The sequence below is a fragment of the Copadichromis virginalis genome, linkage group LG6 (genome assembly GCF_057382275.1).
Source record: "Copadichromis virginalis isolate Kocher_CV1m ecotype Utaka linkage group LG6, C_Virginalis_male_GT1.1, whole genome shotgun sequence".
Taxonomy (NCBI): Eukaryota; Metazoa; Chordata; class Actinopteri; order Cichliformes; family Cichlidae; genus Copadichromis; species Copadichromis virginalis.
In genome coordinates this window covers 42,656,506-42,683,657 of record NC_140623.1, presented here as the reverse complement: position 1 = coordinate 42,683,657, position 27,152 = coordinate 42,656,506, and the positions used below count along the sequence as shown (strand labels likewise).

The 27,152-nt window shown below is 47.2% G+C and overlaps 1 protein-coding gene across 3 annotated transcripts; it reads left to right on the top strand.

Moving 5' to 3' along the window:
- The first annotated feature begins 231 nt into the window (after positions 1-231).
- LOC146708569 (uncharacterized) lies at positions 232-25,643 on the top strand. 3 transcript variants are annotated; one of them, XM_085460523.1, is made up of 5 exons: positions 1,747-1,857; positions 24,475-24,789; positions 24,916-24,981; positions 25,088-25,216; positions 25,444-25,643. In XM_085460523.1, exons 1-5 carry the CDS (start codon positions 1,824-1,826, stop codon positions 25,515-25,517), a joined length of 618 nt encoding a protein of 205 aa, XP_085316649.1. In that variant the 5' UTR covers positions 1,747-1,823; the 3' UTR covers positions 25,518-25,643. The 3 variants fall into 3 exon arrangements, with proteins under 3 accessions (XP_085316650.1, XP_085316649.1, XP_085316652.1); XM_085460524.1 differs by lacking the exons at positions 1,747-1,857; positions 24,475-24,789; positions 24,916-24,981; positions 25,088-25,216; positions 25,444-25,643 and adding exons at positions 232-291; positions 4,724-5,035; positions 5,199-5,327; positions 16,126-17,724; XM_085460526.1 differs by lacking the exons at positions 24,475-24,789; positions 24,916-24,981; positions 25,088-25,216; positions 25,444-25,643 and adding exons at positions 4,724-5,035; positions 5,199-5,327; positions 16,126-17,724.
- The last annotated feature ends 1,509 nt before the right edge of the window (positions 25,644-27,152 follow it).

Genomic DNA, 27,152 nt, shown 5'->3' with positions numbered 1-27,152 from the left:
AAAAGTTTTGGAACTTTTCCCCTGGTTGGTCCTCACATGTCTTGTAGTCGTGGTCGAGTCAAAAGCGAGCGGTATTTCTGTGAACGGGTCTGAATAGTCTGAAAGAGTTCACACTCAGCAGGAAGCAGGGACGCAGATGTAAGAGAGAGTGGGCGGTCACATTGGAGGGCGGGTCTTGTTTATACTTAGCCTGAAGGTCTGTCACACTCTCATTCTGCTGCTGCTGCTGAGGAATGAGCTGCTCTCCTTCAATGCACCGCTGCTTCTTCTTCCTCGTGTTTGTCCCGCTGTGTGAGTAATTCTCCTTTTTCATCATCGTTTGCCTTTTTAAATACAAATCTGTGTTTGTCAAACTTCCACACAGCAAACAGGTCATGTTAGAGTTCATTGCATCAGCTTGGATGTTAGTGCAGAGGACTAATGTGTGTGTAACAGTAACATGTGTGTAACAGTAACGTGTGTGTGGTTATGCTCTGTGTGTGTTTGATTCCTGAAGCTTTTAAACAGGAGCTTCTGGCTGAATCACAAAGCAGTCAACACAGGAAACCTGTGCTGGTTTTCTGTGTTGACTGCTTTGTGAAGTGTCATTATAAGACCTGGTCCTACAGTCAGGAGTGTGTCTGTCATTGAGGTCATGGTGTTGTTGATAACTATGAAAGGGACTTTTTATTTTCTCTACGCTGAGTTCTTCTGTTTGTCTTTGAGACGTAGTTTTGATCAGCATCTCTTCTCTCTGCTTCAGCTGTTTCATCTGAAGTATTAAGTGATGTGTTTCTCACTGGGCTGTTGGGCTGAGTGCAGGGGGTCTGCACGTGCCTCATCTGGGACTGAGCTAATTTGCATGCTAGTAAAATGTTTAAGTCTGTCCACCCCAGCTAAAATTATACTTTGAGTTTGACTTTATTGGAATAATGATGGAAGACCCAAACATGTTGGGAGTCTTTAAGTGCTAACAAATGAAGCATCTGATCGTAAAACAAACTGTTTTATCAGCATGAGGATTATAAAGAGGTCCTTGGAAAAAATGTACCCCTGTTTGAGAACACCTGTAAGACCCAGAACACACCCTGATAAACAGGTTTTCCTGCGTTCCACACCAGATCAGTGCTCACATGTGCACCCTGATTCAAGAAGTTTAACAGGAAATTCCCCTGTTTACACACACAGACAGTCTAAAGACAGGAGGGCTGAGCTGCATTAAATGTGTAATCAGCTTCACTTTGGTAGTTTTTCCTTTCCTTTGACGTTGTTATCTGTACGTAAAAACCACAGTGAGACTGAATGATGCTGATTTACTGAGAATGCTGCTGGAATTTCATGTATTTGTACAGATGGTGGATAAAGTTCTGGTTATAAACTTACATTTACATCCGTTTAAATAAACATTGTTATTAGAATCAATTCACTTTTACTGTATTTATTTTTTGTGATCAAATTGATCCTTGAAGATCAGGATTTCTGTTGGTAATTTGTCAGCTGTCACGTTGTTGATCTTTATATACAGTCTGTGGTTTGAAGCCGGGGGGTTAACTGTTGTCACAGACCGCAGATGTAGTCAGTGCTGTCAGATTACTGACACACGGTAATACAGAAGAAAGCTTTGCAACTATCCCGACTGATGGTGAAGTGTGTCTGTCAGTGTCTGGTTGGAACTTTAATCACGGCAGCGCGAAACTTTTACTGGGCACAAACAGTATCCGCAGGGCGCAGGGCGCAGGGCGTGGCGTCACACACAGCAGGAAGCAGTGAGGCAAGAAAGTAACAGATTAAAAAGCGGTCCAATTCCTCACACGCGCCCATTCTGTGGCTGCTCGTGCGTGAGGATGAGCTGCTTGGTCTTCCTCGTGTCCGCTCTGTGTGAGTAACTCTCCTTTTTAATTATAAATTGCCTCCTTTTCCTTTTTTGAAGACAAATCTGCGTTTGTCAAACTTTCGCACAACAAACAGGTGACGTTAGAGGTTATTACATTTTGGATATTAGTGCAGATGACAGCAAGGTGTGTGTCGCTCCTGGAGGGGCGGGAGTGCCGGTGACTGGCCTGTGCCGAATGAGATCCAGTCAGCAGGTTGAAGGCGCGATCAGCTTTTGACTTTATTTAGTTAAAACTCCAGTTAAAATTGTCGCTGACATTATAAATGTCTCTCTAAGACAGGGGAATGTTACAGTAGTTCTGTACCCATATTTTAAGAGGCCAAAAAGAACCGGATTGGTAAAAATGTAGGTACAATATCACAGTTATAAAGATACTTGAAAAACTGGTGAGGGTCAGGGAGTGTGGGGATCGGGTGGGTGCCGTTTGGGGTCTGCTGTCTCGCTCGTTTGGGGCTGGGCCGTTGCGGCTGGGTCGTGCCGCCCGGTACCCTGCTTGGGCTTCGGTGTTCTGAGTCCTTCTCTCTGCCTGTCCTTAGCAGTAGGGGTTTTTGATACGGGCGACATGTTGCCCAGGGCGGCATCACGGGCATCGGGAAAAAAAAAATAATGGTGCCCGCCCTCATGCCTGCCGACACGCCAGGTACGCCTGCTGCTTGGAGGAGAGGGCGGGGCGGCGGGGGATTCTCTGACCGGCTGGAGCGGCGTCTAATAACCAACTCGCAAAATAAAACAAAATAAAATCAAACCAACAAACATGAAAACACCAGACATCATGATACAGACTTATAATCTGCACAGATGTTTTTTCAAACTTCTATAAAGTGAGCGCGAGAGCCCTCGGTGCGCGTGCTCGCCGCTGAAGTCAAAGTAAACTTTATTGTCATCTCCGCTACAGACAGTCCAGCATATAGAGAGACGAGACGACGAGGCTGCAGTTACAGCAGTGCAAGTAAACAAACAATATATATAAGAAGAGTAAGAAAATAAATCTACACTTTAGGACTCGGGGTAAAGGATCAATAACAATTTATAATTTATATTTTACAGTTTAATGATTTAAAGTCTCACACAACCCGTCGACAGGGGAGGAAGACCCGCTGCTTCCAAATAGAGCACATTTCATTCATAATGTTGTAAATCCAAGCCCATTGTGTATTCATGATTTGAATCCTGGGTTGTGCGAAAGCCCAGAAATAAACCTTAGACAAAGTGAATCTGTGAACTAAGGTGTAGGTTGTAGGGGATGGGTGTTCATACTGGAGGGCAAAATTAAACCGATGGAAGATGGACAAGAAAAGTTCAAAAGATCAGTTTAGAAAAAAAAAGAGAAAAGAAGAGGAGGAGAAACCAGCAACTTATACAGGTAAGCAGACGTGTGATTGGATAATGGCAGGTCATCCTGGAACAATCAGAATCAGAATACTTTATTAATCTTTAAGGAAATTATGTGGGTTACAGTTTCTCCAAGAAGAAATGGTAAAAATAGTAACAGACTAAACTCCAAACAATACCTTATGTTACAGCTTTTACACATTTAGGAAATAGCAGTAATATATACAGATCAGTCAATTATAAATATGAAGGATTAACAGAGGTGATTATAAATAAATATCAAGAAAATTGATAAGAATATTACAGAGTAATAAAGAGTGTGTAAAAAGGCTGTAACTACTGCAGTGATTACAGTGTGTTAGATGGAGGAGTTGTACAGGGAGATGGTCACAGGCAGGAATGATTCCTGTGTCAGTCAGTGGTGCATTGTGGGTAATCTCAGTCTCTTACTAAACGTGCTCCTGTGAGTAGCCAGCATGTCATGGAGTGGGTGGGAGGTGTTATCCAACATTGTCTTTATCTTGGACAACATCTGCCTCTCAGACACCACCCTAACAGAGTCCAGCTCCATCCTCACAGCATTACTGGCCTTACGGATTCGTTTAGTCTGTTGGCATCTGTGACCCTCAACCTGCTGCCCCAGCATGCAACAGCATAGAGGGGCGCCAGAGGGAGTGTTCGCCCAGAGCGCCAAACAGGCTAGGACCGCCACTGGCCCTTAGCACGTCTGTGGAGCCAGGATGTGCTGACTTAAATTTCCGTGGGAGCTCTGGACACCGGTGCAGTACGCTGCTGTTCTGGTGTTTGTGACCTTGATGGAGGTGGAGATGTTCTCACAGAACAAGCTCCCACACTACCTGGAGTTATCTCCTCCAGCGTGCTCACCATGCCTGCATGTTTGGTGTAGAAGCCTCAGCAGGCTGAACTTTAAAGGATGTGTTTATAATGATGCAACCTCGTGTGTGTGTGTGTGTGTGTGTGTGTGTGTGTGTGTGTGTGTGTGTGTGTGTGTGTGTGTGTGTGTGTGTGTGTGTGTTTTCTTTTTCTTCAAAAACCATCAGTTTCTGGATGAGATGAAAGAAAGCTTCATGTAGAAGATGTGTGATCTGTTTTTATTACTTATTGTATCATTGCTTCTCATATCAGTATATAATTATAAATGCCTGATGTCTGTTGGTGAAACTAGGTAAACTTTAATGAGTCTTTAACAGACAAAAATAATTTACAAATGATTTTCATCAAACTCAACTGCAGGCAGAGACATGTTGGCCTGATGGAGACCCGGCCTGCCAAAGATTTCTATTTAAAGCTCACAGTAATATGGTTTCAAATATCACAGCTGAGATATCACAGTTATCGCTCCCCTTCTAGCATTAGCATGGATGAATTGCTCTTTAATGGCAGGAAAAATGTGACAACGTGAAAAGTGAAACGTGTTGCTTCTAAAACAATTCAGATCAAATAAGGACAAAAGAACAAAGGTTTGATTCCCGTTGCCCTGCTCTGTGTCTCTCTCAGGGGCAGCTGTTCGATCTGATGAATCACTGACTGGGAGCTTTGGGGAGACCCTGAAACTCGACACTCCAGATACTCAGCTGATTGGTGAATATGAGATCATCTGGTCTCATGTTCAAGGGGGAACCACTACCGTCTTAATCCACTATGATGCTGGAGAATGGAGAAAAAATGCAACAGACAAGCACCAGCTGGATGAAAAGACCGGCTCACTCATCATTCGGTCCCTCACTGCTAATGACAGCGGACTTTATCAGAGGCAGCTCTTCAAAGGGAGCGAGCTGATCAAGAAAGAATTTAACCTGACTGTTGTGGGTCAGTAGTGAAATAGTCACGCAACACAAACACACTGGGGACATACTCACTTTAGTTAGCATCACATTATTTACCATTATTTCTTCTTATTATAGAAACGTCACATCATGAAGTCACATTAACAACCCTTTCAGCATGTTTGTCTCCTTTTCGTCTGTTCCAGGTCCAAAACCAACTACACCTCCAAACAACGGGATACCCTGGATACTCTGGATCGTTGGTGTTGCTGTGCTGATTGTGTTGGTCGTTCTTGTCGGCTGTGCTGTGTGGAAATATCGTGAGCAAATCAAAGGTCAGTTTGAGCGTAAAAGTAAGAGTGTGGGTTAGGGTTAGTTTCCTGTGGGGTTACCTTCACCTGTGACGAATGAACTTTCTCACTATGAGACACGATGAGCTGACAGATTCTCAGTCTGTGTCACTGAAAGCAAAACCAGGAAGTCAGATTTCAAAATCCTTTGAAGGTTTGATCATTTCTAGCTTTTATCCAGATATTACAACAAATACCATCACACGCTGTGGTCAGCAGCCTGCAGGCATCAGCTGCAGCTGGTTGTTAATATGAACTTAATGAAGTGTCCACCACACTGAGAGACATTAGGAGTCACAGTCAGCATCTCTTGTGTCCGTTGTTTTCAGTCTGGATCTGTAGAAAGAGCTCCACTAAACCTCAGTGAGATGTTCAGTGTTGTTGCATCTGCAGAGCTGCACTGTTCCAAAAAATAGTAATGTCAAATTATTTTACTGTGTAGTTTACAGTTGTGTACTGTTTTTCTAGAATATCATTACATTTACATAAGTAGACTGTGATCTGACACGTCAAATGTAAAATAACATAACATCACTGTAAATGTAATAATGTGGAGGTATGTAACAACGACAGGAGAGGTCTCAGTGTCTCACTCCAACCACTTTATTAACTGACAGAACTTCACATATAGTCAGCGCCAAAATCTCCACCCCCACACTTCCTTTCAACTTGTGTGTGAGTGGAGCCACCTGGTGGTCCGCCACACATACCCCCCCTTGAACACACAGTCAGGTCTCCATTCAGTCCAGGACCCTGGGTCTAAGCAAACGACCCGCACGACTGAACCTGGGAGGGAGAGAACAGGCAGAGGAAGGTCCATCCTGTGAACGAGGCTGGTGAAGGCGAGCAGGAAAGGCAGGAGGAGGCTCAAACGTTGGTGGTCCGGGGGTAGTCCTGGGGGGAAAACCAGAGACTGTCAACCCCAGCGCAGGAGGTCGGCCACGGCGAGGGGCCTGGGCCGGCACTACATCACTGTCCGGAAGAACATGTGCTGGTTTAAGTCTGTCAACACACACAGTCTCCCTTCGACCCCCAAAATCCAAAACAAAATGTTTCTGGCCCGGTTCAATAACCCTGAACGGGCCGTCATACAGCGGCCGCAGCGGTGTCCTGTGGGCATCGTGCCTGACAAAAACAAACTTAGCAGTCTCTAAAGTCTTTGGAACAAAGGTGTCAGGCACGCAATGGTGCACCGGACCAGGAACCCGAAGCGAGTGCAAAAGCGGGGTGAGAGAGAGCACCGATGGATCGAAGCAGGGAGGAGGATTTTCAGGCAAGAATTCTCCAGGCACGCGGAGGGGCTGACCAAACACTAGCTCAGCTGGGGAAGCGCCGAGATCCTCCTTAACCGCAGAGCGCAGCCCAAGCAAAACCCACGGGAGGCGGTCAACCCAATTGCCATCCTTTAAGGAGGCGCGAAAGGCAGCCTTCAGCGACCGGTGGAACCGTTCACACATCCCATTAGCCTGCGGGTTGTATGCGGTTGTGCGGTGGACTTTAGCCCCCAGTCCATCAGCCATGGCCGACCAAAGCTCGGAAATGAACTGGGGGCCTCTGTCTGACGTAATGTCCGCGGGTGGGCCGAAACGCGAGACCCAGGTCGACAAAAACGCCTTGGCCACCACTGCTGCGGTAGTGGACGCCAGGGGGACCGCCTCCGGCCACCTGGTGGTCCGGTCAACAACAGTCAAAAGGTGCGTAAAACCTTGTGACTGCGGCAAGGGACCCACCAGATCGACATGCACATGATCGAAACGTTTGCCGGGTATGAAGAACGGCTCCAGGGGCGCCTTGGTGTGTTTATGAACCTTCGCGCGCTGGCAGGGAATGCACGCCGACGCCCATTCCTTAACAGATTTGCGAAGGCCTGGCCAAACAAATTTAGAGCTGACCAGTTTAACAGAGGCCCGGACCCCTGGATGAGAGAGAGCATGTACCGAGTCAAAAACTTGACGACGCCAGGAAGCGGGAACCACAGGGCGAGGGCGGCCGGTGGAAACGTCACAGACGAGGAGGGGACCACCGTCCTGCACGGGTCTGTCCTCCAGTATGAGGCCCGTCTGGGTGGATTTAAGCGCGAGGATGTCAGGGTCACCGCTCTGATCGGCAGCCATGGCGGAGTAGTCTATGCCGAGAAAGACGGGAGAAACCAGCGCACGGGACAAACCGTCAGCCACATGATTGGATTTACCAGCCACGTGCCGAATGTCCGTGGTAAACTCAGAAATGGCTGCCAACTGGCGCTGCTGGCGTGCACTCCATGGATCGGAAACCTTGGACATGGCAAACGTCAAGGGTTTGTGGTCCACGTATGCGGTAAAGTGACGACCCTCGAGAAAAAACCGGAAATGACGAGACGCCAGGTGGAGCGCCAGTAGCTCCCTGTCAAAAACGCTGTAATTGCGTTCGCTGTCACGTAGCGTACGACTGAAAAAGGCGAGCGGTTGCCAGACACCCGAGATTCGCTGTTCCAGCACCGCACCCACCGCTATGTCCGACGCATCAGTGGTCAACGCAATCGGCGCTGAGGGGGATGGGTGGGCCAGAAGGGCAGCATTAGCTAACGCTGACTTAGCATCAGAAAACGCTTGGATGCTGTCCGGAAACCAGTCAACGGGGTCATTAGCTTTTTTACCCTTTAACGCCCCATAAAGGGGCTTCAGCAGATGTGCCGCTCTGGGGAGAAAACGGTTGTAAAAATTCACCATCCCCAAAAATTCCTGCAGTGCCTTAACAGTCGTGGGACGCGGAAATTCCGAAACAGCTCGGACTTTGTCAGGCAACGGAACCGCGCCCTCGGCGGAAACACGGTGCCCAAGGAAATCGAGAACGGGCAACCCAAACTGGCATTTAGACGGATTAATAATCAGTCCATGCTCCGCCAAACGCTGAAAAACCTGACGCAGATGGAACATGTGGTGCTCCTTCGAGCTGCTGGCCACCAGTATATCATCAAGATATACAAAAACAAAGGGCAGCCCGCGCAAGACCGAGTCCATTAACCGCTGGAAGGTTTGGGCGGCACCTTTCAGGCCAAACGGCATGCGCAGAAACTCGAAAAGGCCGAAAGGTGTAATTACGGCGGTTTTGGGGACATCCTCCGCGCGCACGGGAACCTGGTGATATCCCCGTACCAAATCGATCTTAGAAAAAACCGAGGTCCCCGCAAGATGGGCGGAAAAATCTTGGATGTGGGGAATGGGATAACGATCGTTCTCCGTGACATTATTAAGACGGCGGAAATCCCCACAAGGTCGCCACCGACCATCAGATTTAGGCACCATGTGTAACGGAGAAGCCCAGGCACTGTTCGAACGCTGCACGATGCCCAGACGCTCCATGGTGGCAAATTCTTCCCTAGCGACAGCCAGTTTGGCGGGGTCGAGGCGGCGCGCGCGCGCGAACACCGGGGGCCCTACTGTAGTTATGTAATGCTCTACCCCATGCTTCGTCACCGTGCTCGAGAAAGTGGGGACAGTGAGTGAGGGAAACTCAGAAAGCAAACACTGAAAAACGTCACCCGAATCTACTGAGTTAGCATGCACCACGGGCTGAGCACCCCGAGTCAAACAGGGTAATGAGGAAAATGACACAGCATCAATTAAACGTCTGTTAGCCACATCAACCAGTAGTCCGTGAGCACAAAGAAAATCAGCGCCTATTATAGGCTGGTGATAAAAACAAAGCCCCTTTCCGCGGTGCCGCCGTGCAGCGATTCCGGCCACAGTGGACGAGTCGGAGGGCCCGTGGAGCATCGGTGAGGGGGAGGGGGAAAACGCTGGTGGGTCCTGAATAACCGTCTGGACGCCGAAAGTCCTGGTAGCCAGGAGGATGCGATCCGCCTCTTCCGCAAGGGAGCGGTAATCCTTCGTGGCCAATAGCGGGGAGTTGGCAAGGCCAGCGCGCACTGGAGCCGGCAGCTGTCGAAGAAAGAGGTGGGTGAAGAGAAATCCTCCGTCCTCCGCGCCCAGCAAGGACAGCATGCTCTCCATGAGCTCGAGGGCGGTGCCGTCGCCCAGGCCCGCGATGGAAAGGAGTTTCTCGGCCCGCTCAGCATCAGAGAGGGAGTAACGCCGCAGCAGCAGCCCCTTGAGGGCGGCGTACTTGCCCTGGGCTGGGGGATCCCGGAGGAGAGTCATCACACGGCGGGTTGACAGCGGGTCAAGTGAGGCCACCACATGGTGGTATTTAGTGTCGTCGGCTGAAACTCCACGAAGAGCAAACTGAGCTTCTACGTGCATGAACCATGAAGGAGGATCGTGAAGCCAAAAATCCGGCAATTTAAGCGCCACAGCAAACGCAGCCATCGGCGGAGGTGAAGGTCCGGCGGCCGCCGATGCTTCCAGGCCAGAGCTGGCTTCGTCGTCGAGCCTTAGCATGTTCACTACAGGGGTCACCAATGTGGAGGTATGTAACAACGACAGGAGAGGTCTCAGTGTCTCACTCCAACCACTTTATTAACTGACAGAACTTCACATATAGTCAGCGCCAAAATCTCCACCCCCACACTTCCTTTCAACTTGTGTGTGAGTGGAGCCACCTGGTGGTCCGCCACAATAAAACACAATTTACTTGTTTGTTAAATATATTTTGTTGTACATATGCATATTTAGATCGTAAAAATGCGTCCAGAAATGTCTCCCATCATGCCTTGGGACATGTGCTGCTGTATAGATGTTCTCGTTTTATTGTTTATGGTTACGTTACTTTTAACTGTTATCTTGAATGTTGTGTTTACGCCGTGGTGCAACGTCACTGACAGTTGTTGTTTCGTAGAGAGACTGCTGTACCATGAGTGACTTCTGTTGTGCTGTTGTTGAGCCTTGAGGCATATTGTAGCACCAGCAAGTTTTTTAATAAAGAGCTCTCCCTACCAGCTTGGGGTTAAATAACAAGCTCAATCTCTCTCTGTGAGCTTCGTTGTTAAGATTTCTCTACATGCCACAATGTAAAACATTGCACGGACACGCTGTGCTAATTGTATATTTTGAAAAAGAAATGTAGAGGTAGGAATTGCAAGTAATATAAATAACATGGCGCTAAGCATCGGCCAATGAATGTGAACTAACAACAACAAGGTCGCGGGTATGGCTGCGACCGTAGGAAAAAAACCCTAATATGAAGGTATTTTACTGCATTTCACAGTAATGTTCTGTTCTTCTAGAATATCATTAAAGTTACGTAAATAGACTTTGACTTCACATTTTGAATGTAAATTAACGTTAAATCACTGTAATGTAATACAACATAATTGTCATGATTATTAAATGTATCTGTCTGTACATATGCATATTTAGATTGTTAAAATACATTCACAAAGGTATAATGATCTCACAAATATCTGTCCGTTATTTGAAGGATTGAACTGTTGAATTCAAATGTAATGCTATGGACAAGTATATAACATGATCCCTATAAGCTTGTGTTACATCACATAAGTATTATTATCACTGCTAGTTAGGCCGTTCGTGGCTCAAGAGTTGGCAGGTCGCCTTGTGATCAGAAGATTTCCGGTTCGCGCCCCGGCTCGGACACTCTCCGTCGTTGTGTCCGTGGTCAGGACTCTTCACCTATCGCCTACTAGTGGTGGCCAAAGGGGCCGATGGTGCGATATGGCAGCCTCGCCTCTGTCAGTCTGTCCCAGGGCATGCAATCAATTGTTATTCAAACCAACTGTTAACTGTATATTTCTGTACATTTACGTATTATGATTCATATTTCCACATTCAGTGACCTTGTTTATAGGTAATTTCATTGTTTGATCACGTAAAAATGTTCCTAATTTAATGTCTAAAAGCACTTGGAAAAGGCAGAATCCTGTCAAATTAGCGCAACGAACTCTATTTTCATTACTGAAAATAACCGTATTTTTATGGGACAATTATTTTCTGTTATTTCACGGTCGTATTTTGGCGCCCCAGCTGCCAGAATATTACCGTTGTTTTAGGATGTTTTTTTTAACAGTGTGCTCTTCTTCTTGTCATGGTCCTGGGCCATGTGGGCCCAGTATTCTTAGTTCCTTGTATTTTTGTATTTCGTTCCTTATTTAGGCCATGTTTTCTGAGTTGCCCTGTTGTGTTGTTCCCTAAGTGTTTTCCCTTCATGGCTTTTACCCCCTGTGTGCCCCTCTGTGTATCTGTGAGCCCTCGTCTCCCCTTGTGGTTGTTTCATGTTTCCCCAGCCCGTTATGTCTGTGTTTTCCCCGTGCTCTCTCTCCTCCTGTCTGAACCTCTGTGCCTGTACATGTCATGTTCAGTTCACCCCGCCCTGTCTCGTTATGATTATCAGTATCACCTGTGTTCCCCGTGTGTGCCCACTTTCCTCGTTTACCCTCTGTGTATTTCTGTCTGAGTCTCCCTCTGTTCAGCGTCGCGTTCTCCCTCATGTTGTGTGTAATTCTCCCCGTGGTTCGGTTCCTTGTACAGTTCATGCGTTAGTTTTCCCAGTTTTAGTTTATTCTGTATTGCTTCCCGTGGCCAGCAATAAAGCTGTGTTTTTGAGTTTATCCCCGTGTCTGTGAACCTGCATCTTGGGTCCTTCCCCTGCCTGCCACACAACGTATCATGACAGAAGAACGCGACCACAACATGGACCCAGCAGTTCACAACCCCTCCGCGGACCTCCAGGACGACACGAGCATGTCGGACCCAGCGACTCCTGGCAGAGACGTAATCCAAGCGGTGGAGTCGTTATGCTACCAGTGGAGCCGAAGCTCTAGTGAGGAGGAGAGGGAGGAGTTACTTTACTCGTTGGGGACAAGCGTCACGGTTTTTCCCTGGTTATGGGAGGCGCTACCCCCTCTGATCTCGGACTTCCTCCGCACCATCCTCCCAGCCTGCCCTCGGCAGCATCAGCGGTCCGGTGTGCGGACTGCGTCACCACAGCCCCGTGGCCGCGCAGCCTCCCCTCCGCCTGCTGTAAGCATACAAGTCGGCACGCTGAAGTTCGCCACGGCACCACACTCCTCTACGCTGGCGCCGTCCCTCTACTCGCCGGTTTCCACTTCGCCGTCGCAGCTCAGTCGTTCACCCTCACCGCCTCGACCGACCTACCCGTCTTCCGCTTCCTATCTGGCACGGATGTGGTCAGAAGACGAGGAGCCGGTTGCCACAGAAATCAAAGTTTCATCCACGACCACCTCAAAGAGGAAGCGGCGTTCGCGTCGCCGTCGCCCAGCGCTACGGCATGTTTCGCCCTCCAACGAGCCACACGAGGATGCGGGGGAGGTCATGGATTTCGACCTGGAGGAGCGGCAGCGTGCAGCATGCGCTCAACTGGATGAAGAGCTCCGGTGGAAGCCGTGGCTAGCTCCTGACTATGAGGAGATCTTCCGGGGAACCCGCCTGGCTCTCGGGGGTCTCCTGAGCTTCCAGGAACTCTCATCTACCGCTCCATCAGCACCCAGTTCACCAGCCTCTGCGACGCCGCCCGGCGCGCATGAAGCGCCGTTGTCTGGTTCATCGGGAGCTGCAGTCAAGAAGAAACGGCGTTCGCGTCCCCGTCGCGCTGCGCGACAACCGGAGGTGAGTGAACGCACTCTCCCATCACCAGCCTCCGTTGAAGCCGTAGAAGAGGAACTAGATTCAAGTTTACAGATTCAAGGGTCACCATTAAAGGAGACACATAGTGTGGAGGCGGCGGACTCCAGTACTGTGACTGATGTGGTCAGTTCGTCTGGCTTCCATGAACAGGGAGTAAGACCCACACAGACTGTAAATCCCAGCACTGGAGAACCTCAGCCTGTGTTCTCGTCACCGCCACCGGAACAGGAGTTTGACGGTCCAGCCTCTGAGCCGACCGGGGAATCCCCTGTTCCGTGTTTTTCTTGCAGCGAAAACAATGACACTATTTCAGAGACAGCCAGTGCTAACTGTAAGCTGAGTAATACAGTGCTAACCGGGCCGCCGCCCAGAGATTTTGCCCCGAAGACACCCGTAGACAGACCTAGTGATTTGGCAGGGACCTCTGGTGTAATACTTAGAGGGAGGGAGACCTCCACAGACCTAAAAGCTAATTGTGTGACAAGAGGGGGGGAGGAATTTCCTCCGTTGTCCGTTGCTTCGCCTGGGGTTCCATCTAAAGCTGAGTTGCCTGTGGCTAACGCCTCCCTTCCTGAGTCTGCTCTGCTCACCTACGAGGTGCTTAAAGTAGACACTTGTGCTTTCACAGCGAGTGAGGACTTTTTAGAGGAGGGTCATGTCGCAGAGCATATAAGAACGGAGGGTGAGACGAGGTGTGATCATGTTTTGCCTGCTGCTCCTGTGTCCAATGAACTTAAAAATAAGAATGCTGGTCATGACCTCATGTTCGGACTTAAAGGTGACAACAGGGATTCTAATCAGGGTAACACGAACTGTGAAATGTCCCCACCTAAATTCTGTTTTCCCCACAGTCGTGAGCAGGGTGTTTTTGGACTGTTTACCTCCATCCCTGCCGCCTCTACTCAGAGGATTGAGTCTGAGACCAGGGGATACAATTTCACCATTAATGACCATGTAGCGTCTCCTCACGGAGTTACTTTGACACAGTTCTCCGAGGTTTCTGTGAGCACATTATCGGACAGGGTTTTGAGTCCCAGGGTTAATGTTAACACCAGCACACAGCCGGAAATGTCACCCGTCTCGGCTATGGTTGCTAGCACAGCATTATCCGTACCCATTTCACCATACACTCTACATAACACCCTTGAGTTACAGTCCACCTCTAGCGTGGTCCCAAGTCAATGTACCACTTACCGCTATCAGACTGGTCAATTCTCATCACCCAGATCCATATCTGAATATCTCATGTTCACCCAGGGACTTCCCCCTGGAGGTTTAAGTCATGTTTTTGTGGGTAATATAGTAATCCTTGTTTTCCCTGTGGCTGACCCTGCTTACCTGTGCCATAACGTTGTGTCATTGATTGAGTCTGAAGGGCGGAATGTAGACACAGGGCTTTCTGTTTCTGAACCTATTATGTCAACTAACATGAGTCTTGCAGTGACTGGGCTGGTCTCTGGCTCAAGACATCTCACACCTGTTTGTTTCTGGACTGATACCTATAAGATGTCATGTGAACGCAGCCGGCCTATTGCCACGTCAGCTGGAGGGCCCGAGGAGCCCATCCAGCCTCCTGTCTCCGCTGGAGGGTCCGAGGGGCCCATTCAGCCTCCTGTCTCCGCTGGAGGGTCCGAGGGGCCCGTTCAGCCTCATGCCTCGTCAGCTGGAGGGCCCGAGGAGCCCATCCAGCCTCCTGTCTCCGCTGGAGGGTCCGAGGGGCCCGTTCAGCCTCCTGTCTCCGCTGGAGGGTCCGAGGGGCCCGTTCAGCCTCATGCCTCGTCAGCTGGAGGGCCCGAGGAGCCTGTCCAGCCGCCACCTGCGGCCGCCTCGTCGTCGCCTGGTCCTGCTTCAGCCTGTGCTTCGTCTGCTGCAGCTCCAGCCTGTGCTTCGTCTGCTGCAGCTCCAGCCTGTGCTTCGTCTGCTGCAGCTCCAGCCTCAGAGCCTTCGTCTGCTGCAGCTCCAGCCTCAGAGCCTTCGTCCTCGTCTGGCCCAGCCTCAGCCTCTGCAGCGACGCCCGGTCCGGTCCCCGCATCGCCATCGGCTGGTCCTGCCTCGTCTGGTCCTGTGCCCACCAGGCCATGGCCAGCACGCCTGAGACTGGAGAGCCGCCGCTGCCTTCCGCGCGGTCGGCCCCCTGAACTGCTCCGTCGTCTCCTTCGTCGCCGCCGCTGCCTTCCGCGCGGCCGGCCCCCTGAACTGCTCCGTCGTCTCCCTCTCCGCCGCCGCTGCCTTCCGCGCGGCCGGCCTCCTGAACTGCTCCGTCTCCCTCGCCGCCGCCGCTGCCTTCCGCGCGGCCGGCCTCCGGACCAACTCTGTCACCTGTGCCACCCGCCTGGTCGGCCCCCCGACCGTGTGACCCGTGAACTCTTGTGCCTGTGGGCTCTGGGTCGGCCCCCTGAACCTTATTTGGACTAGTCATGTGCTCCTGTGTTTTCTGTTGTTTGTTTTGTTTCCCGTTCTGGTCCCTCCGTCCTGGTCCCCCGCCTCCCGCCCTGGGTGGGTTGTTTTCTGTTTTTGTTTTGTTTTTCGGGTTTGGGCTGTCGGGAGCCAGCCCTTTAGGGGGGGGTGATGTCATGGTCCTGGGCCATGTGGGCCCAGTATTCTTAGTTCCTTGTATTTTTGTATTTCGTTCCTTATTTAGGCCATGTTTTCTGAGTTGCCCTGTTGTGTTGTTCCCTAAGTGTTTTCCCTTCATGGCTTTTACCCCCTGTGTGCCCCTCTGTGTATCTGTGAGCCCTCGTCTCCCCTTGTGGTTGTTTCATGTTTCCCCAGCCCGTTATGTCTGTGTTTTCCCCGTGCTCTCTCTCCTCCTGTCTGAACCTCTGTGCCTGTACATGTCATGTTCAGTTCACCCCGCCCTGTCTCGTTATGATTATCAGTATCACCTGTGTTCCCCGTGTGTGCCCACTTTCCTCGTTTACCCTCTGTGTATTTCTGTCTGAGTCTCCCTCTGTTCAGCGTCGCGTTCTCCCTCATGTTGTGTGTAATTCTCCCCGTGGTTCGGTTCCTTGTACAGTTCATGCGTTAGTTTTCCCAGTTTTAGTTTATTCTGTATTGCTTCCCGTGGCCAGCAATAAAGCTGTGTTTTTGAGTTTATCCCCGTGTCTGTGAACCTGCATCTTGGGTCCTTCCCCTGCCTGCCACACAACGTATCATGACACTTCTTTCAGAGAGATGCCGTGACGTCTTTAACACGTGATCCACTGTCATCAGTCGTATTTTGTGTTTTCTTTTGTTCACAGAAAGGTTTCGGGTTCGGTACGCAGAGTGTGATCGAGAAGATCCTGGAGGACCCTCCGGACAGGAGAATGTAACACAGGATACAGCTGTGTAACGGACCTCCCACAGACGTCCAGCGTTACAAAGGTCATGTTTAATGCTGCGGACCTGACAGCGAGCACTAAACATGGCCTTTGTTTTTAGTATCTGTGTCTTTAAGATCCAAAGAGCAGCTGCTACACTGTGAACCTGTAACATCCATGGAGAGAGTCGTAGGTTTTTAAAGATCAGACACATAATGTGTCACGATCCTGGGTCTTATGACCCAGTGTTTTCAGTTTTAGTTCATTTCGATGTTTATAGTATGTTTAAGCTCATTAGGTTTCCTATGTTCATTTGCTTATTAGTTCCCCCTTGTGTTTTCAACCCCTGTTAAGTAAACTTTATAATATATCATATTATTTAATTAGTTTAGTCTGTTACTGTTGTTGTCTTGGAGCGACTGTAACCACATCTCTGTGGGCGTCATCAGTGAGTGCGCTGTAGTAACAGGAGGATTGAGATCTGCTGCCTACCCAGACAAAAACATGAGAGCGCACAACACATGGACTTCCTGCTGCAGAGATGCTGCGGTGCTCACTGTACAACTAACCTGTACTGTTTCCTGTCATATCAGCAATAAAATGTTAATGAAGTTAGTATACAGAGGACGTGTGTACACTCAGTGATGGGTTTTTAAATTTTACTAATGGGACAACGTTTTTAAAAAAAGAAGGGAAAAGGTTTTTTGCTGCTGATGCTCGATTGTTTGGTTTCTGAGAACGCTAGCTGTAGTCAAGTAGTCACCCCTGTCTAAAGCAGGGGTGTCAAACATAAGGCCAAGGGTCCAGAAGCGACCCAGCAAAGACTCCAATCCGGACCACCTGAGGGGTTTGGAAAATGTGAACGAGGGCACAAATTTTGGGGCGTTTAAGTGTAGTTTCTGAATAGATAGTAACAGATAAATAATTCAGTAACATAAACGTTCCTGTTTTTTACTGTTTCCTTCAATCATATCTGGCAGTACGAGCGGTGAGAATATTCCTGTAATTTTACGCATTAATCTTGTAGAAACGCTGAGATGTTCTCCTGTACTGGCACTTCTTCTTCTTCTGTCATGTTAAAATATCTCAGGGATTAAATGTGTAGTTAGCTTCACTCGTCTCACTCACTTAAGATCAACGTGGGCTGTAAGTGGCCCTGGATGTCAAACGATATGGATATTCCTGGTTTAAACCAAACAGGAACGACGTCTTTCCAAACAAACCAAAACTGATTTTGAGGAAACTTGAAAAGCTCTGACAGACCGGGCTGTTTGGTGTTTACTGTTGTAATGATATTGCAATAAAAGACATTTCCAAAGAGTACAGACTCCCTGTGAAGTGTGTGTGACAGACTTTACATGATTGATCTTTGGCAGTTTTTCCTTTCCTTTGACGTTGTTATCTGTACGTAAAAACCACAGTGAGACTGAATGATGCTGATTTACTGAGAATTTCACGTGTTTGTACGGCTGGTGGATAAAATTCTGGTTATAAACTTACATTTGCATCCATTGAAATAAAGACTGTGATTAGAATCAATTCACTTTTACTTCATTTGTTTTGTTTGATCAAGTTGATCCTTGAACATCAGGATTTCTGTTGGTAGTTTGTCAGCTGTCATGTTGTTGATCTTTTATATACAGTCTGTGGTTTGAAGCCGCGGGGCTCACTGTTGTCACGGACCGCAGATGTAATCAGTAATCTGTAATCCTGACCGAATTTGACGCCAGGAGTAATTAGGGCTTCTGCTCTGACAACATTCAGGACATGTAACCGTGCACTGGTTGGTGGTCACATACGTACAGCTACACTCTGTATCAGCTGTGGACACAAAGTCTACTGTCATTATAAACACGAAGCATTTTTACAGATGAGCCATCACCAGGAAAGAACTTCCTGACTGTTAGAAGAGTGTACGTTTGATTTCTATGAAGGGACCTTTGCATGAAGTGTGAATGATAGTGAGGAACAAGTGTCCAACATTTGGCTCCAGTTCATGGATGAGTGACTCGCTCACAAGTTTGAAGTGGGCGTCTCTCTGGAGATCAGTGAGACTGAGCGTGGGCGGGTTTTTGGACACCTCCCTGATATTCCTCAGGTTGGCAATGACATGTTTACCCTCACAAAGCAGGAAAATCCTAATTCCTTTTATAAAGTCCTGGTAAAAAGAAAGTCCGAACTCTTTCATAGTTCTGTTGCCAGACCTGATTCTGGTTACGTTTTACTGCAGCTGTGAGACGGGTTACAGTTTTATCGCACACACTGATGGTAACTCATTTCCCTGCTGTGGTCACACTCCATGGCTTCATGTCGTCTCCTGTCTCGCTGCTGGTCTTAAGCATTTAAATACGATGTGTACAATTAAACTAGCTTCAGGCAGTTTCAATCCAAACACTGCTTTCAGCAGCTGATTGTTTAAATATTAACTTGTGTGTAATCTTCATGCTTTTCATACCAGCTCTGTGCCTGTTATGACCTGAGGCGCACACACTGCTGCAGGAACAATGGATGCCTTCAGTCTGGGTGTGACGGCGAGCCCGGCTGGTGGGGAGCGGTGCACATAATGACGTGACTGAGGAGCTGTCACATCCCCCATGATGTCCGCTCCAGTTTATAAAGCACTGGTTTCAATCAGCTGCTTACTTTCATAAACAGAGTTTACAGAGCAGCCGTGACTGATCTGATCAGGTCACACAAAGTGTAGATGATAAATGTGTCATTAGGAGCCAAGTTCATATCAGATACAGGAGATTATCAGCTGGATAATGAGCCACACACGAGCTGCTGAGTCCAGATTGAAGTTGGTTTAACCAGACAGAGCACAGCTCCCTCTTTGCAACACTGAGCCTCTGTCAGTGGGTCAGTCAGTGTGGATAAAAATGTTTTAACCAGCTTGTGTGTTGTAACACATGAATCAGAGATGATGACTTTTTTAAGTCTGCACATTTACACGACTGCATGTAAACTGGGTGCAGCAAGAATTCCTATCGTACACTACAGTGCAGGTATAAGCACACTGACCTGTTTTACCTGAATCTCATCATACTGAGTGACGTCGAGAGGCACAGCTTGGCTGAAGCAGACCCAGGTGTAAATTCCTTTGGTGTTTACCTGATATATGTGCTGATCCTAACTGCTGTATAAAGTGAGAAACAATTAGAGTCAAACACCTGTCTGACAGCTTTGAGCACGCGTTACAAGTTTGTCTGTGAAGGAGTGCCTGAAGATGATTGTTGATGTGACGCTGTTTTCTCTGTTCTCTGTCGGCTTCTTGTATCTGGGGTAGATTTCCGATTGGCACGAGGAAACGAGGAAGACTTAGGAAGTCTTAAAAGCTTCCTGAGAGTGAAAGCTGCTGGATCATAAAGGCTGAGTCAGCTTCAGACGATTACTGTGTGCAGCACGCTGACATGCTGTGTGTCAGGGAATGACAGCCATCAAAAAGAGTCTGACTTTATGGCTCAGCCGCTCGGTTTGTAACAGGACAAAGATTCAAATATAAGAGCGCATTATTCCCGGAGACACTGCTGCTTAGGAATCGGCCTCTTTTCCTTCTTTCTTAAACCTGGATGTTTGCAGTGTGGAATCAGGCTGTCACTGAACACCAACCAGTAACTGCTAAAGTTGTGACCTGTGGAAACTGATCACTGAGCACCGCTGAGTAAACCGGTGAGCTGCTGGAGTGATGATGTAATGCTGCATGCTGAGCCTCTTTATCACAGTAACACTCAGGAACAGCAGCAGGCAAGTCGTTTAAATAACGGAGCTTCTCCAAACACAGTGAGCTGTGAGTCTTCATGGTGACTCACTGTGAATATCTGGATATGTCAAACATGTGCAGCAGGTAGGAAATCCTCAGGGTCATTTCCAGCTTTTAACCTGCCTAAAAGCAAAAGGTCACCTACCCAAATACTGCAGACAGGAAGTTCAGCTGTGATTGTGTAACACTGTGCGTGCTGCGTGTGCTGCATGTCTGAGTCACAGCACACTTTCTTTTGTGCCTGATTGTTTATCTGAACAGTGCAAATACTTTGTTTGTCTCCAGGTGGTTTCTTGTTCCTGCTGCTGTTCAGGAATAAGTGCATGAATCTCTGTGTTACGCAAAACATGCTCGGGGTATTTCAGACTGTCAGAGCAACACTGCAGCAGTACAGCAGTGAGGCTCCATCACAGTCCGGAGTTTAGACTGTAAATCAGGGCAGACGCCACGTAACCAGACCGTGTGACTGAGACGTTTCAGAGTTTAAATAATAAATTCTAAAGAAACAAAAGCAAATGAAAGAGTTTATGCTTCTGATCCTCTGAGTTTTAATAGAGTTTATAGTTTTAATAAACTCTGAACTATTACACCACAGCCACCGCCTGCCCCCCTCCTGAGTGTGCAGCCATGTTTGCCTGATCAGGTCACACACACACACACACACACACACACACACACACACACACACACACACACACACACTCTTCATCACATTTCTCCTGGAGATCATCAGCACAGTCAACAGCCTTAAAGGTGAAATGTGTTTGATGACACAGAGCTGCTCTTTTCATCACTCGTGGTTAAACAAGCTCACGTTCTTATGAACAGTTTGACAAGCAGGTCAATGCGACTCATTCAGTGCAGCTCTGTGTGCTCTCACGTGCTCTTGGTCACTATTCAGGTTTCAAGTGTCGACGTCTACGGCGTGTGTGTGTGTGTGTGTGTGTGTGTGTGTGTGTGTGTGTGTGTGTGTGTGTGTGTGTGTGTGTGTTAATGTGATATTTACAGTATATGTAAAATAAACATTTCTGTATAAATATTAATATAAATTGACACAATAGGAGTGCATAATCACAGCCATCAGATAAGCCTGAGTAAGTGTGTTATTATAACAGATGAGTGGATCAGTGAGCAGGGCGGCGCTGTTATGTAGTCAGGCAGGTTTTACTGGAGAAGATTTTTCTTCTGGGTGTGTTTGGTATTGTATGTTCAATATATTATACATAGTTTATTTCAAGAGGTTCGTGGGTTTTTGGAAAAAAGACAGAAAGTAGCAGTAGTATATTTCCCAGCATGCCCTGCTGCTGTTTTGTAGTAAAGGCAGAAACATTTGCAGCTAAAATTCAGCTCACACAGATAAATGCAGACTCTAACAGGACCGTGACTTAAACAAACAATGGGACTCTTATAATCTGTCTGAGTCATTAAACATAGCAAACTGTGATGTGAAGCATAACAATCATGCCAAGTGAGCCACTGGGACCACTGGGACCACTGGGACCAGAGGAATGTCCCCGATAAACTGCTGAGATGCAACAACAGCACCTTTCATCAAACCAGTCGCTGACAGGAAGCTGATGTAACAGTGATGGTGTGGAGTCCTCAGTAAAAGACTTCCACAGACGGACAAACATGCCCCTCCCCAGAGACAAGTGAGGGCAGGGTGGGGTGTACCTTAAATGTGATGCCTCAGGTCAGTGTCGTTGGTGCTGCTGTGTGTTCGTGTGTGCTGTGCTGTGTGAGTAACTCTTCTTCATGATGCTTTTTTAAACTGAAGCCTGTAAACTTTCACACAGAGTTAAATCCAGGTCTGTTTTTGGACCGTCTGGATGTCTAACAGCTGACAGCAGGGACACAGTAACTCAAAGGTCTCACAGGAATCTCTTTACAACCTCGGTTCTTCATTTCTAATGTGAAACACTGATCAACAACGGCGCTGGAGTCTCTGTAGAAGATGATTTTGCAGCAGAGCAGAGAGATCAGACGGAGGAATGTATTCAGCTGTTTGTTTAGTTATTGTTCATTTCTCATCATAAAGAGGAAACATGCTAACAAACCACCGTATGATTCATTCAGCTGCATATTTTAGATGTTTTGCTCTCTGGTGTCTCCTCGGTCACTGTGTGCTCTACAAACAATTAAATGTTCACAACTGAACCACCAACAGTCCTTTTCTCAACAGTCTGTTTACACAGTGATAACATATCGGAGAGGACACTGTCTCTGAACACAGGTGCTAACGTGTTAGCACGAGTGTGTGACGACATCTATTCATAGCTTTACATGTAACTCTGTGTTTTTACATATGTGGTAGTTTTCACACAGTAATTTATTTGTTTTGGCTGGGTTGGTGTGGCCTGACTGAGGAGAGAGTTTTATATTTAGAAACCATCACATCCTCTTAATTATTGCAGTCTTGTCAGAAACCCACGGGTCCTTCAACACTGCTAACTTGTTCAGGAAGAACCTAAAGCTGCTCTGACTCTTCTAGCTCCCTTCCCCTTTCTTTCCCGTGATCTTTTCCACACTGCGTTGTGCTGGCCTGGTCGATGGGCCTCATCATGGTGCCCTTTGCTGGCCTTTCAGAAGTGTGGATATTTTGCAGATCAAGGGCACAACTTCACAAATGTGCGCTTGCACAAAGCACAGATAGCAGAGAGGGTGCTGAGCGCCTTATTCCACTCAAAGATGGCGACGTACTGTTGCTGAGTCATGCTGCTCGTGTTGCCCTGCATTCCTCTCGCCTGCTGTCCTGTGGGGGGGAAGTCTGCCGTCTGCAGCTTCACACACATTTCAAACAGCAAAGAACGGATCAACATATTTTTGTCTTTAGCCCAGAAAATCATTACATCATGCATAACAGATGAGTTTAGCAGCAGGCACACATGTGTGTGGGGTACTCTGGTAAGTGTGTTATTTAAATCCTCAGAAAGACAGAGGAGGAGGGCAGCAGCCATTGTCTAATGAGGAACACACCAGAAGCCGTGTTTTCTCAGAAGAATAAATAAAAGAACCCTCAGCAGGCTGATGAGGAAGTGTTTTGGTTTCCCCCCTCATGGCAGCTGTTGTATGTGACCTCTGACTTTGATGATGTATTTTTATCTCCTTTGCTTCCTTTAAAGAAAATCTGCTAAATAGTTAAACTTTAAACAGTGAAGGTGTGAGAGATGCTGGAGAGACTGGTGCACGTCTGACAGTCTGTGGACGTTGGACTGCAGTGCTTCCTTATCGTCCTTTAGTTACTGTGACTTTAATAATCAGAGTGCGCATGTGTTCCTGTTTCCTGTTGAACACCTCAAAGTGTTTTAAGATCTATGCTTTAGTGTCCTTCTAAATTTGTAAAACTTTACTTAAACATGATCCTGATTTGTCTTTGGACTCTTTTGGTTTGTGTTTGAACCAAAAGGACTGAATGGATCCATCTCCATTATCCATGGCTCACTGTGAAAGTGTCCTGCATGCTGAAATGTTTAAATTAGCTCCTTCAGAAATAATAAGAACAGCTGTAGATAAGAAAAAATCTCTTTTATTGGTTCTTTGGGTGCAGAGAGCTTTGGGAGGGTTATGATGAGTCTGCCTCAGAGCTTGTTATGCACTCAAATCGTTTACACAGGTTTACACATTGTTTTGGGGGTTACAACAACACCGCATTTCCCCCCGAGGTCCACAGAGCCGCTGAAAAAGCTCTGGAGGTCCCTGTGTGAGCACGTAAACGCCCAGACGCGTTTCTGTCCAAGCTCCTTAGACTACGATGACCTGATGACTGAGAACCTTCACACCTCTGACTGGATTGTTAAATTTGTGATTGATGTGACGTTGATCAATCAGCTAAAAGGAAAACATGGGGTCAGTATCCGTACTTGCAAGTTGAAACTCACACACAGCCAGGGAAGTGCAGAGTTTTATACGTAGTTTTTTCTTTGTATCTGTAACCAGACGTTAACAAAAAACATTTGTGTAAACTTGTCAGCTCTTTCTTTGTCTGCAGTGTGTGCTGTGACTGATTTCTGGTGTAGTTGTTTCATTTATTTCATTTTTCCCTCCATAAGAGACGTTTTCCACACAATCTGTATCTGCAAAGTTACCAGTGAGGGGCCTGTGTGCACCCCCCCCCCCCCCCCACACACACACACACTAGCAAAATGCAGACCGTGTCGCAGTTTGTTCCCCTGACACACACACACACACACACACACACACACACACACACACACACACACACACACACACACACACTCTTTAGTGCACAGTGAAGTGCCACCTCTGCAGGGTGGGGGAGAGGTGATGGAGTAATTAGACTCCACCATGATGAGTCCTGATTCATAGTCGAGACTAAATGAAAATTAAAGTCTGTCAACAAATTGATGTTGGAAAAATAACCTTGTGGTTTCCATAGAAACCGTGTTGTTTAAATAGCACAGCAGGATTTTCGGTGGAGTATCTTCCAAACTCTGGTTCGAGTTCACTGACACAGGCGGGGCTGAGTCATAACACCACCACTCTTCTGTGTCCCGCTCTGTCTCTCACAGTGGCCGTGTGTCGAGCTCGTGGACAGAGTGATGTTAAACCAGTGGTGGGGAAGGTTGGAGGGGATGTACGCCTGCACATTGGAGCCACCGAGGTAGACAGAGACGCTCACATTGTCTGGTCTTATGGTCCGGAGGACAAAGTCATCATCACCTATGATAATGGAACATCTGAGACTAAACTACCAGAAAAGTTCCAGCTGGATGCAAACGGATCTCTGACGATTCGATCCCTCACTGCCAACGACAGCGAACTCTACATGGGTCAGATCATCAGTAAAAAGGTGTCATCTCAAAGCTTTAACCTGACTGTTGTGGGTGAGTATAGCAAGCAGAGAATAACCCCATGCAATATTAAATCATACCAATCTGTGACGCTCAGAGGCTTTTAATGAAATAATATATCATATAAATACAGAGACGTGTAATGCTTGGATGTTTCAGACCATAACAGTGAGAGGAAATCTGAGCAGCAGGAAGTTAACACGCGTGTGACGGACACACGTACATGTGAGTGTGTTTCATTACAGCTCACACTGTAATTCTGCACATAATAAAAGTAGAGGCTGGTCTCAGTCACGTCTCTGCTGTTCCTCAAAACTTCTTACTGTCTCAGGGACAGAGCCGGATCCCAACACACCGACTGCTCCACAGGTCAGGAACCACGGGATACCCTGTGGACTCTTTGGATTGGCTGCTCTTCTCTGCACTGTGCTGGTGGTTAAAAACCGGGAACCAATCACACGTCAGTATGAGCAGCAAATGTGTTTTACACTGTGGTGTCCTCGTAAGAGCAGCTATAGATGACATCACACGATAGAAGAAATTATGAGTCACATACATGCTGAAGTACTCTGATTACACTGATTAACACTGGTATTGACTCACATTAGTAGCACCTAACTGTCATTAAGCTCTTTAACACATGATCCTGAGTCACCAGCAGCATTTCATGTCTTCTCTTCTTCACAGGAAAGTGTCGGACTGTCACTCAGTCCTGGAAGATCTGGAAGAGGAAGATTCCTGAAGAGGAAACACGAGTTTAATTACAATGGAGGTGGAAAGCTTTAATGAGGAGGTCCAGCACGCTGCCCTGTTAAAGACACACAGATGCTGAGCTCCATTCAGAGGCATTATTTGTGACCTTTGTGTAAATCATAGGAGAGACTTTTACTTTGACTTTGCCCCTTTAATAGATACTTGTGGAAATCTCAGAGGATCTCCTCATCTAACAAGCAGCGGTTGGATTTTAATGTTTTCTTCATCAGGACACTGATTTTGGAAATCAGTCTGATAACACAAAAATATACAAACTAAAGGTCATCTGAGGTCACAGACATAATTCAAAGCACTGAAACAGGCTGTGATGGCTAACTCAAAGGAAAATGACTTGAGTTCATGACCTCTGCCCCTGCTACCTTTCACACCTTTGACTAACATGTTCGGGTTAAATAAGTTTTACATTTGGCATGTTTTAGTTGATTAATCCATTTATTTTAATAGGACGAACGTCTGTAGATCAGCCTGGAAGTTAGCATCACTCACTTCCTCTGCGGTTAGCTGTGGTTAGAGTTACTGCAGCAGTACTGCTAATGGGAGGCTTTATCATACTGACACGTTCTGTTCAGTGAGAAAAGCTCGACATGAATCCACCTTGATGATGTCATGTTGTGTAAATAGTATTTTGTGATGTCGGAGGCAAAGCTAGATAAGCTTAAGCTTAGGAAGTTAGCTGCTATGTAGGATAGCTTGGAATACGTTAGCATTAGCAATATATCTGTGAAGGTTCTCAGTCATCCAGGTCGCCGTAGTCTAAGGAGCTCTGAGAGCACATCCTGGGCCTTTTGACCTCAGGAAATCACATGATATGGTGGGGCGAGGTTTCACAGCGGGTTCACCTGAAACCTTGGCTGGTTGTGACCCACAATCCCCTGTTTTCACAGCTTGGCTCTTGTGATTAGGTAGAGGATCAATAGGAGGTCACTGACCCTCTTGAGGACACTCCCATAGGGGTTCAAATCTGGGACTTTCCACCAGTTGCTCTTAGAAGTGAAGAAACTGATGAAACGTCTTCAAGAAACTGGAGTCCAGACGCTTTCTCCTTAGGTTAGCATTAGCAGCATTAGCCAGCTGTATGCCATCTAGAAGCTCACCCAAACCAAACAGTAATTCATTTCAAACATTTAACCAAAAACTGATAAATCTCAGTGTGTTTTAAACTGAAATAAATTATATCCATTCTTTTGATCTGTTTCCTTTGTTTTCATATTTTAGTTTGTTAAAATTAAGAGTTGGACAGATTAAATAAAGACACTGTTCACACTGTGGTCTTTCTCTTGCTGCAGTTCACTGATTCAAACTTTCAAATGCTATAAAACATGTTGCAGCAGATTACACCTCGTCAGTTTGTGCTGGCACAGCTTCACAGACTGAAGATGGAACCTCATATGGTATGAGAACCGACTTTAAAATTTGTTGTTAATATTTTGAAGTCACCAGCATATCTACTGTTATACGATTAAGCTCAGAAGATGAAGCGTGGAAGTACTGACCTTGTTTGATTCTGTAAAAAGTCACAAAAACATTAGCGTCTGCTGTTCACTGCGCAGGAAGAAAACTTATTTTTACAGCGAAAAAAACTTCTGAGCAAGCAGCGAGCACGCTGCCATGGGAAAGTGACA

Excerpts from the sequence above, each read along its gene's own strand:
- LOC146708569 (XM_085460523.1), top strand. The coding sequence starts at position 1,824 with ATGAGCTGCTTGGTCTTCCTCGTGTCCGCTCTGT. Across the intron at positions 1,858-24,474 it reads CTTCCTCGTGTCCGCTCTGT|TGGCCGTGTGTCGAGCTCGT; the intron begins GTGAGTAACTCT and ends TGTCTCTCACAG. Across the intron at positions 24,790-24,915 it reads CTTTAACCTGACTGTTGTGG|ACCATAACAGTGAGAGGAAA; the intron begins GTGAGTATAGCA and ends TGGATGTTTCAG.